The sequence below is a fragment of the Leptodactylus fuscus genome, chromosome 6 (assembly GCF_031893055.1).
Source record: "Leptodactylus fuscus isolate aLepFus1 chromosome 6, aLepFus1.hap2, whole genome shotgun sequence".
Classification (NCBI taxonomy): Eukaryota; Metazoa; Chordata; class Amphibia; order Anura; family Leptodactylidae; genus Leptodactylus; species Leptodactylus fuscus.
Genome location: NC_134270.1, coordinates 95643539 through 95656067, shown reverse-complemented (window position 1 = coordinate 95656067; position 12529 = coordinate 95643539). Strand labels below are relative to the sequence as shown.

Genomic DNA, 12529 nt, shown 5'->3' with positions numbered 1-12529 from the left:
TATACCAACTGCAATTTAACTGTTTCATACTGCTCATAAGCGAAACGAAAAACCTGTCACCCCGAAATACGTAAAATACATATATACACACACACATATAACTACTGACTAAGATTTCCATAAGAAGATGCAAATATGGTGACATTTTGATCGATAAGGTAAGAGATAATGCTTTATAAAACTGGCAAACATACAGCATTCTAGAAACTAACAGGGTATATATGTCAGAAATAACACATGGCTACTGATGTTAAAGCAGGAAAAGACGATGTTAAGTACCAGTAATAATAAAATGTTGTCTGTTCATTAAAAGTGAAAAATTCTCAAATGTATTAGTACTCCAGATAATAATGAGTATATGTGTTTCTACTATGCTAGGATATTTCTATCAGGCAATACTCGGTAGTGTATAAAAATGTTAGATTCCTTATTTGTTACATAGTATAAAATTATATAAAACATACTGAAACTAAATGTGTATGTACCATATCACCAATATCTGAATTCAGAATAGCAAATAACTGTTATGTCATCAGAAGAATCCCTAAATCTGTATGTATGCAATACGATCAGTATATATGTTGTATATAATTTGTAATGTACATTTTATTAGATGAGGATTATTGTTGACTCCCTCCATTTAGAAAGTCCATTAATGGAATTAGAAAGAGTTAAAATAAGACAAAAAAAAAAAAAAATCCTGTAACATGACTCTTTTTCTCAGGGGGAGCAGTAAAGAAGTATATATAGTTAGTCATATGCAGCATTTATGTACTTTACAATATTTCTTACTACTTTTAACATTAAAAAACACGAGCAGACAGGATCTATACAGTCTCCTTTATACAACTGCATTACCATAAACAGAGCCATATGAATCCTTCATGTTCTACAATGGACATCTGCCATCTTCAATAAAATTGCTGACTGGAGAACCTGTGGTTTACCAGTATTAGCACATGAATCTGCCTGGTGCAATAAACTGATAGATATGCAGTGAAAATGTTTAAGATTCCTGGAAAACATCTAAATGAGACCCCCAGAAAGGGAACATGTAAAAGTCTGCTATATCATATCTAACATCTTTACACCACATCTATACCACTGAGCCTTCATGGGCCTGATTCTCAGAGAAGGGGCTTCTAAATGATTGACCCTTGTTCCCCATTTACATGTGACCGACTAATCTGCAGCAATGACTAGTAATATATTCCAGATAAATAAATGTGAGGTGCTGATGAATTGTTACCTAAAAGAACTAATCAAGTACTATCTGTTCATGTACACAATCTCATGCATGTGAAAATACATAAAGTTTACAGCACGTGCCATAACAAGACAACAAGATGTTCATTGTAAGTTATATGGAGCAGACTGGAGATCACAATATAGTTATCAAATCTTAAATATATATATATATATATATATATATATATATATATATTGTATGTATATATAAGATAAGATAATCCCTCAATATAATATATATATATATATATATATATATATATATATATATATATATATATATAATATCTATACAGAGAGAATGCACAAATGCCAGCACTCAGGTATGCAGTGCACCTACACATGTCCTGCTGCCACCTGACTTGTTGGATTCTTTCCTCTCCTCCATTCTATAGTATTGTGCGGATCCTTTTTTACGGACATGGGATACAAGACAAGGCCATGTGTATGATTCCTAAGAGTTACTCTGCTTTTCAAATCACAAGGCTTTCATACGCAAATTGCTGCAAATTTCTGTGTGCAGCTGAGCACACACCTAAAGAACTTTTTCATTGTTCTCTAAACAAGGAAGGTGATGAATTGACCTTTTTTTGCAATTCTAATTTTGACGAGGTATTTAGGGTTAATCATGCTGTGCAGAGATTCTGAATGTTACATGATCTTTATGAGGAGTAAAGATGGGACTTTTGCAAAGTAGATGCAGCAAAATACCCAAAACTACAAGGCTATCAGGCAAATTATTGAAACAGAAAGATGTACAGGTAAAGCATGATGTATAAACTACAGCTGTATAGGGTATGTTCCCACAGAATTTGCGGCTGTTGGGACAGTTTCTACAACAAAATCAAAGACAGATTCCTCTCATTGGGAGTCAAGGGTTACAGCGCAACACAGATCTTGCTGCCAATTTAGCCACAGAGTCCCTGGCTCAAGATCCCCCAATAATAAGGATAGTTCATATAGCGGAAAACTGCTGCTATATTAACTCAGGTTAATAGGCCTTGTGTTAGGCCGCTGCAGACGACCATGGCCACCATGTTCAGTGTGCTATTCCTGTATTTCACAGATAGCACTGACCCATTTATTTCTATGGGTCTGTACACATGACCATGAATTACACGACAGTCCAGGCTGCACAATATAGAACAGGTACTATTCCAGTTCAATTTTGTGGCCCTGCTTCTGTGGCTCCTATTCATTTAATGAATTCATTTAATGAAATGGGCCGCAGAAGCATGGCCTGTACACGGGTGGCACATGGAGAACATTGCCTGTTCCTTTAATTCACGGCCGGCCAGCAGCACACGGTGGTGTACAAATGGCCTTAGGCAGGGCCTAATAGGCTGCACAGACAATGATCCACTGCAGTTTCAAATCCCACTTGGCGTTAAAAAGATCATTAAGTACAGTTTAATTTAAAGAAAAAAATGTAAAAAAAAAAAAGTAGATACACTCAGGTTGTTATATGAAAATCCTGATAGTGCAAACATAACAACATATCAGGCATCAACGAATTAGTAAAAATGATATAATAAAGAAATAATGTTATTAATACTGCCGTATGGCCACTGTAAGAAGTGAATATGCGCGGCCCAAACTGCTGCTGCATCTTATCCCACAGAGAAGTTATCACCAGGTAAAAAAAAGGCTGTGGCTTTTAGTAGGGGTGCAATTTTTTACATACAAAAAAATGCTTTTATTGTGCAAAACTTGCACTTGCACTTATTGAGGTAAATGGAACAATACAATGAAAATACAATAAAATATTTGGAATATCTAGCAATAAATCCACTCAGCTTTCTGCTTATAGCCATACATGGTAAGATGTGAAATGAGACAGGAAATTGGTGGTAGACACGGGTGGGTGGCAGCGAATACGCTCTGTGCACAGCATGGCAATGTTGGTGATATTTCACCGAATTCAGGGTTTACATTGTGTATGAAATTCTGATATTGGTAAAAAATACTTAGCAAAAATAAAAAGATGTGAGTTCCCCGTTGTCTTTACCTCACCGTCTTATAAATCCTAGGAAACTTGCCCACTTCCTTATCAAACCCCATCTTCCCTCCACATATGGTCCCTGCTACTACTAAAGTCATCACTTTGTTACATTGTGTCAGGAGAACTGTGTAAATAAAGTTTCTGGGGAGCCCTGAAGACTTATGGGGTGTTAGAGGGATAACTGTGGGGTGCAGGAGCCTACACCAGCCCTATTACGTGGTCACATACAGTCTGGAAACTGAATAAGTAAACGTCTCATTTTCTATTCACACTCCTGTTTTCAGTTCCTGCAAAAAAAAATAAATAAATAAATCAAATCAAACTTCTCAAATCAAAGATTAAATAAAAGAAACTTGTAATCCTAAAATTTCTCCCAATTTGTGTCGGCTGAGGCAGCCTGTGTAACATCTGTGATACCAGATCCCCAGGTTACTGTTCACACCCAGCAAAATACTTCTCTTTTGTTTTCTGGCTTATTTTCATTCATTTGCAAACAACTTTTTTCCTTTGACTTGCCAAGCAGCCATCCCCATTGTGTTTACTTGGAATTATAGCAGCATTTCTGGTCAGGGGGGAGGGGTCTGTGATTGAAAGAAAGAAAAAAAAAACTAGTTGATGTTTTGTTGCAGTGAAGAGCATGGGCTGCAGGCAGCAGACTACATTTCCCAGACTCCCTCACGCCCCCTCTGATCAATAGCCCTTATTTGAATAATCTGTGAGTTTTTGGACTCAGGCCAATCAGCTGTCAGGAGCCCATGATAAATCGCAATGCATTATTGATAATCATAATTACAGCGACATGCGCATTGCCACCTGAAGGGGGTAATTACCCGACTCTTGGAATTTGTTGTGAGGAGGAATAATTGGCACTGTTTGCCTCCTGATGCACGGACCATGTCGCGGCGCAAGCAGGCGAAGCCCCAGCACCTCAACTCAGAGGAGCAGCCGCACCTGGACGCATGCGGTGAGTACAGGGCTGCGGGGTGAGAGCGGCCGGACTGGAGGGCGAGTGAGTGGGCGAGTGAGTGAGGGGACCTCAGGGCTGTGCGGTGACCACGGACCGGGCTCTCTCCGCCGCTGCTGCAGCCTCCGTCCCCGCCGCATCCTACGGAACTTACTTTCAGCGTGAACTATAACATTGTGGGAAGTTGGATCAGCTGCTGCGGAGCCGCAGCGTTACCTCCCGCACCTGCTTTATTATCAGGGAGCTGGTGCAGTTGTTGCCGCCTCGTGTGTATGGGGCTCGTCCTGGTATAGTGTATGTATTTGGTAGATATTTTGGAAGTTTTATTCATCTGTTTTATTTTTTTAACCGACTTTTTTTCCTATATGCAGCGCAGTTTGGGAACATGTGGGCAGGTATACTATAATAACGCAGGGTTTGAGTGCTTGTCGCGGTTATTGTGTTGACTTTTTGATACTTCTATTTTAATTTTGTTTGTTTGTTTTTTTGCTGAAAGTTTTATGTGTCTGTTCCACATAATGAATGGGCTAGCCAGGGGTCAGAGTGCTTTCCTTTGTGCTTTGCTGGGGGTGGAGGTCTGTTTGCACATGTGAGTGGTGGCCATACTGCTGGGGTCTTCTCCCCTCTCCCCTATACTATTATAGGACCTCTAGTTCTCGGGGTACAGAGACCACACACACACCTATCCGATGTAAAGGGGTCTTATGGCTTGTGCTCCTTGCGCTTGATTTGGGTTCCGTATTTACACATGTGTCTGAATATTAGCCTGGCGATCTCTGATAACAACATCGCGTTTTGTGATGCTGAGAAGGTGATTTCCCCATCTCTGTACTGTGGCGCCACCTTCAGGCGTGCTGTGGTATTGCCTCTTCTCCATCCCAATGACCGGAGCGGCTCACTGTTCTGCGAGTCTATTTAACACCTAAACTTTTTTTTTTTCTTCCCCTGAGGAATTTGTCACTTTGTATCTTCACGACTATGGTTTAAGAGTAATTGACATGCCTGTGAGAACAATGCTGAGCTCTCTTCTCCTGGTGACCAATTACCAAGTCAGGAAATCGGCAGGGGGGCGCTATATACAATACTACATAGTTTACATTAGCATCTTCACAAAGGACGATCACAAGTGGCTTTTTATGATCTGGAATTAAAACAACAAAACCCCCTTTTTTATCACCCTACTTTACACCCCCCCCCATAAAACTGATTCACTAGGGAAATCTTGCTCTCCAGCATATGTCCAGTGCAGCACTCCCCAAACTCCTAATCTTCTTGCAAACTTCCAGCAATCTGGAGTAACACTTGTGTGGCCCTGAGTTAAGGATGCCTTTCTATTTCCCAGCATCTTCTACCTTGTGGTCACATATAGACCTTTCTTGTAGCAGTGGTCGTCCCTGTGCCCCCCGTGTCTATGACTGGCTTGCTTCTGTAACCTTTGCCGCCTACTGTGGGTGGTAAGCTGATGTCAGGCTTATAATTGGGGTTCCTGCAATTGACCTTGGCAGCAGGGTTTGTGTCTTCAGCACAGCTTTAGTGTGGTGTTAAGTCGGAGTGCTTATTTATGGGTCTATTGTTTGATGGAGAGGACAAGCTCTGAGGACTTTGCCGCTGAGGTTTGTCTTTAGTTCTGTTGCCCAAATGTATATATTCCTGTAGCTTTTTTTTTTTTTTTTTCTCCTCTCCTCTTTCACCCCCCCCCCTTTCTTTCCTTCCCCCTCTCATTGTGGTGGGGAGCTTATGTCCTGTAAACACATTAGCATATTTAACAATGGCATGGCGTTTTTCTCCCCTTCAATCCATTTGTTGGTGATTTAATCTAAACCCCTGCTGACTTCACTGCATTCTTCTAACTTATTGGATAACTAGATGCTGAGAGATAACATTCCTCAAATTCAGGGGTGGAGAGATGGCAAAACAGACGGACTTTCTGGATCCCTGCTTTTATCATTAATGAAAGGACCCTTCCCTACCCCTCCCCCGTGCTCCATTATTTAATGGCCGGCCCCAGCTATAATTCTGCTGTGTAGCCAAATGTTACAGTGGCCAATACCGGACAAAAGCCTGTGCACAACTCTCCCCATTAATATGCTTATGTTTCACAAATGAAGGGCTTCCTATACATTAGGTAATACACTAAATCACATGTCCGAAACTCAAAAGTTGCCTATAGCCCAGCTTGGTGGTGTTAATATAAGACTGATAAATGTTTGTAAAAAGCTAAACTGCAGTATTAGTACATATACTTTTTATGGAAAAATAAGCCTGTGTTAGTAGCTGACCATGTGGCTGCTGACAGGTGGCACGACCCCAAAGCTGCCTTTAATATCTTTTCACCATAGTAAGTGACTACAGCAGAGAAGGCAACATGGTATATCTGGAAATGTGCCTTCACATGCTCGCAACATTGACAAGAAGTTATGGTGGCAAGCACATGGATTACTACAAGCTCTATGGGGCTGGCATGCACATGTGTGAAGAATCCCTTAGGACTTTTTTTTTTTTTGTGTGTGTGTAGTCTGCAGCAGACACACCAGTGCAAGTATAAATCCAGCCTAAACCATGCAGCTGGATGAATGTGGCCAAACCATCCCCACCTCACATGCAGTGAAGGGCTTTGTGACTTTGTTGCCAGATCGTGTACATAGTCACCAGTGCAATTGCTTGTGGTCTTGTCCTTAAAATGATCCTTCATAATTGTTACTGTTTGTGCTGATATGTTCAATCATTTGAGTATATAGTATGGTAGGGCACATATAGTGGTTTAACAGATGTTTTGTTTTTTTTAATAGTTGAAGCTCAAGACAGTCCAAGTGATACAGATGGAGAAAGAGGTGTGAAGCGCTGCAGGATGGAAGATACTCATGTCTGTGAAAAATGCTGTGCTGAGTTCTTTGACCAGTCAGAGTTTTTAGAGCATAAAAAGAACTGCACAAAAACTCCCCCAGTCCTGATCATGAATGATGGTGAGGGGACACCTGAGGTCTTCTCTGGAGCACCTTCTGAAAGTGAGGCAGAGCCTCTTGAGAATAAAGCTGAACAGGAAGGACTTTTAAAGAGTTCCACAGTTTTAGCAGAGAAGATGGACGGGAAAGTGGACTCTGCAAATAAACCAGTTTCTCAGTCAGCTCCTAAGGCTAATGGATTTGGCTATCTGCCCAAAACAACGGTTTCCAACACTAATGTGACTTTGCAGACTATCAATACTACTAAAGTGGCTGTTAATCAACACGTGTCAGAAGGCATTGCTAATCCAGCAAACAACCCCAACACCATACCAATGATTCTTGAACAACTGGTATGTTTGCAGCAGCAGCAACTTCAGCAGATTCAGCTTACTGAACAAATCCGCATTCAAATTGCTATGATGGCTCCTAATTCCTTGCATCCTTCCATAGCTGCAGCTGCAGATCCACTAAAGGCACTAGGTGCCCATTTATCTCAACAGCTCACCGCTGCTGTTGCACTAATTGGGCAGAAGGCTGGAACGCAAAACTTAACACTTGAGACTCTTAAACAATCTAAACTACCTCATACCACCATACCCGTGGCAGCATCTGGTACCATACCAATCGGCCTCACAAGCCCATTAATAAAGCCTGAGGTTAATAGGGGAATTCCAACTTCGGTTTCACGTTTTCCAAACCCTGTCCTACCTCATTCTCCTGGAACTGTAATGTTCCAAAATCCACTGTGTGTCACTGACCCTACAAAAAAACTGAAAAGCAGGTTTCCAGGTGTTGGTATATCTGAAGGGAGGCTTAATGGTGAGGATCAATTGTTCAGACATAAATGTAAGTTCTGTGGTAAAGTGTTTAGCAATGACAGTGCACTGCAAATCCACTTGCGTTCGCACACAGGTGAGAGACCATATAAGTGCAACATTTGTGGCAACAGATTTACTACTAAAGGAAACCTGAAGGTTCACTTCCAGCGGCACAGAGAGAAGTACCCACACATAAGAATGAATCCCTACCCTGTTCCTGAGCATCTGGACAATGTGCCAACAACATCCGGGATCCCATATGGAATGTCTGTCCCGTTGGATGAATCAAATGTGATTATAGACACAAAACCTTGCATGACAAATCTTCCCAGTTCTGGACCAAATGTGGCTAGTCTAGGAGAATCATCAGTAGCTTCTCTACCGCTTAATCTACTGTCCAAGCCATCACCAGGAAGTGAAGGTGAATCTGTGTCTTCTGGAGTAGTGGGCCATGAGTCTGGCACTGATCAGAGTGTAAACTCTCCTAGTGGTACAAGTGAGCAAGGATCAGAAACGAGCAAGCTCCAGAAGTTGGTGGAGAACATCAACAAGTCTGGTTCTGACCCAAATGAGTGCTTGATTTGTCACAGAATTCTCAGCTGTCCGAGCTCCCTTAAAATGCATTACCGCACCCACACAGGCGAGAGACCGTTTAAATGCAAAATCTGTGGTCGAGCCTTTTCAACCAAAAGCAACCTCAAGACGCATTATGGTGTACACCGTGCAAATACTCCTTCAAAAGCGCAGCATTCATGCCCAATCTGCCAAAAGAAGTTTACTAATGCTGTGGTTCTGCAGCAGCACATACGAATGCATATGGGTGGCCAGATTCCAAACACACCAGTTTCAGAAGATGCTTGTGAAGATGTGGACATCGACTCCTCTGCAATTGATGAGAAGAATGGAGATGTGAACGGTTTTACAGATGACAACATTGATGACATGGATATGGAGGAAGATTCTGAGCCTGGAGATGGACCTTTATGTTCTAAGCCACAAACTCCACAAAGTGAGGTCCAGACAGAGTCCCTAGTGCAACTGTCTGAGCTTGCCTCTCAGGATAACCACATGTCGCCTGCCCTAAACCTACAGAGGCAAAACAGTGTTAAATCAATGGACAATGGGTCACTAGAAAGTGATGGACTGACCAATGATTCTTCATCTATTGGAGAGCAAGAATATCCTAATGGCAAAAGTCCCGCACAGTCTGAGTTGAGAGGACTTTCACCAACTAATAGCCAAGAAGATAGTTTGCCATCTAAGTCGCCACCTTCCTTTACTAGCCAAGATGTGCTAATTGTAGCTAGTAAGGCAGAGCATGAACATGGCTCCATTGACCCAGAGGGTGATGGTGCCCTAGATCTAACAAATAGTAATTTGGTCAGAAAAATCAAAGAAGAACCAGGACTGTCCCACAATGGAGATTTCAGTAAGTATATTTATTTCAACATTTAAAGTTTTTATTTGAAGAATTTAAACTTTCAGCCAACTATTTTGGGTTTCGTGTGTGTGTGATATAAAAAGAGAGAAAAAGCCCCCCCCCCCCCCCCTCGGCTTATACTCGAGTCAGGCAGCACAGGACTGCAAGGACCTGCATAAATTAAGTGAAGGGGGAGTGTCCTTGAGTGGTGGTTGCTATAATGATATAGGACACTACCCCCTTCTCTAGCAGGGAGATGAAAGCCCAGGAGGCGGCAGGTCCCTGCTCCTGTGTCTGCATCGAGGAGAGCTTGTAAAGTTAAAGTAAAACACACAGGTACATACTGGGGTTAATTCCTATTAATGTTAGGCATTTGGGGTTATTAATTTAGTTTTATTAACTCCATGTGCCTCACATTAATAACCCCATCGTGTCCCTCATATTAACCCCTGTGTGCCCCATATAAGGGTTACTAATATGTGAGACATATGGAGGTAATAATAAAGTGCCTTAATAATGTTTAATGTAGTAATTATTACCTCCATGTCTCTCACATATCCGTAACCCTCGCAGTTAATGTAATTTTATGGATATCTATTTTAATTTTTGGAATTTTCCAGTAGGTGCTGCATTTCTCCACTAGGCTTATACTCTAGTCAATAAGTTTTCCCTGTGGTTTTTTTTTTTTGTTGTCAAATTTTGTAACCTACTTAACAAATTTGCTCCATTTTGTATGATGTAGTATTCTTGCTTCTCATTGTGTATAGTGTGGGCTATGTAAAATGAAGAGAAAGTAAGGGTGCGGAGGGTCGCTTCAAGTAGCTATATCTTGGACAGTATTAATTGTAGAAACTTCCTTTTTGTGTCATATGAAAGAGGGGACTTGAAGGTTGCAGATCTATCTGACTTGGAGATGTCACTTGGGAGTTGCATGTTTATATGCATCTGCACATCCTTAGGGTAATATGGAATAAACCTCCTCCTGCATATATCGTCAAGGCAAGTTTCTACATCTAATGCTGGATATGTAGCTTATCTTCACGTAATACAGCTCTCATAGAGAAGCAAGAGAGTGGGGAGGGGATGCAATATTTCACAGAACAACAAATTTGCTAAAGTATATTACAAAATGTTATGATGGACAAGCTGCCAGAAAATCAAGTTGCCTGAAAGTTTAGTTGCGCTTTTAAGGTGACGTCCTGTTGTGACAAAGTTGTTTTAGGAGATTTGGGCTGTCTGTGGAGTTGTCTTTGTTGTGTGCACGTAGTTATCTTTATCTTGCCATATAATTAACAAGTATTCATTATCCTTCAGGCAGGAGTACAAACATGTACATTAGTCCACCCCCAACCCTTATTAAAGTGGAAATGCCAGCAGATCGGGTTATAGGCGCAACACAGTTCTTCACACCATCAGCTCTGTCCCCTGGGATATCTCCTCTAATTGCCCCACAGCGTCGCTCAGCAAAGCAACATATCTGCCCCACATGTAATAAGAACTTTTCATCTGCAAGTGCGTTACAGATCCATGAAAGAACCCATACTGGGGAAAAACCTTTTGCTTGCACAATATGTGGACGGGCTTTTACAACAAAGGGAAACCTAAAGGTAAGCATCTCTTCCTCCACCAAAAATAATCTCTCAAATAGTGCCTTTAGTTGCCTGAAAATGAATTCTGTTAGAACTTTTCTTTGAGAATTTCCTCAGTCATTATATCTGATGTGAAAGGGGATTGAACCAAGAATTAAACTTGCCTAGGTACTGGATAGGTGACAATTCTCTCTTTGTGGGGGGGTGGGGGGTCTGACTGCTGATGTGAGTGGAACAGTGGTTCATTCATCTCCATAGCACTATCGAGCATAGTATCGCATCAGACTTTCCCATATAGATGAATGGACTGGCAGTAGGCTTGCTTGGTTGCCACCCCATTCATACAGAGATGTAGGACCACTGTCTTTGTAAATGACTGAGGTCCCAGAAGTCAGACACCACTGATGGATACTTAGAAACTTAAATATTGAGACTGTCCCTTTGCCTAAAATTGATGAAAAATCTGAAACTATAGCAAGTCGTATCTGTTACAGCGCTTTGTCGGAACTTGTGTGGTGTTTGAGGTTAAACTAGAAACTCTAGAACTTGGTACCACTAACCCTTTCTCTCTGCCCTCCCTAGGTACATGTGGGAACACACATGTGGAATAACTCTGCTCGCCGAGGACGGAGACTATCCATGGACAACCAAGTGCCTACCTTGGGAAATGATACAAAGAAAGTGGCTGAAATATTTCCAAAGTACCTCATTCCTTCTGCAGTCAACGTAGTAGATCCAGCTGTATGGAATCAATATGCTACAGTTCTTAGTAATGGCCTGGCCATGAAGACTAATGAGATCTCTGTGATTCAGAGTGGTGGCATTCCTACATTGCCAGTCAGCAATGGGAGTGCTCCTATCATCAGCACGGCCACAGTCTCAAACCATGATGTCTCCCAGCCTAGTGTGGGTCAAAGCATGTCTGAGACAGAAGAAAAGACTGCTGCAGAGAGTGCACCAAAACGCCAGTTTCCTCACTTCATGGAGGAAAACATAGCTGTGAACTAGTCAATATGGCTAACTGTGATATGCTGCCAAAATGTCTACGTGTTGACCTAGATGGCAGGTATTTGCTGCATCTATCCTCTTGGATTTTCTTACTGCAGGTTTATTGCAAAATGAGTTGAACTGTCTATTGCTAGCATAGGAGTATGAATCCACAAGACCAACATGAGTTGCCGATAACTTCCATATTGGTTGCACCCCTCACAACTTTAACTGCAAAACATACATTTGCATTAACTTTAAATGTGAACAGTCCTCTTGTGTATAAACTGCAGGTACATATTTTGGAATATCTGCCAACTTTTTTTTTTTTTTTTGATATCTTGAATGTAGACTTGCTCCAAAGTAACTCTCATGGTGCATCTGAAGTACCCCACTGGTTCAACTACTTCAGATGGCTTTTGTGGTGGCCTTCTTAGGATACCAGTGACAATGACTTTACGTGTGTGACAATGGCTTCTTCTCAGTGAACTTTAAGTGTTGTCTTTAAACAGTATTACATTTAGTCAACTCTCTGATGACTTGTTACAATAGTTTT

General features: G+C 41.4%; 1 protein-coding gene across 1 annotated transcript; it reads left to right on the top strand.

Annotated features, from left to right (window-relative positions):
- The first annotated feature begins 4112 nt into the window (after positions 1-4112).
- On the top strand, positions 4113-12001 carry SALL4 (spalt like transcription factor 4). Its single transcript, XM_075278608.1, has 4 exons — positions 4113-4214; positions 7004-9406; positions 10712-11004; positions 11569-12001. The coding sequence occupies exons 1-4, from the start codon at positions 4145-4147 to the stop codon at positions 11992-11994; spliced, it is 3192 nt and encodes a 1063-aa protein (XP_075134709.1). The 5' UTR covers positions 4113-4144; the 3' UTR covers positions 11995-12001.
- Positions 12002-12529: the final 528 nt, after the last annotated feature.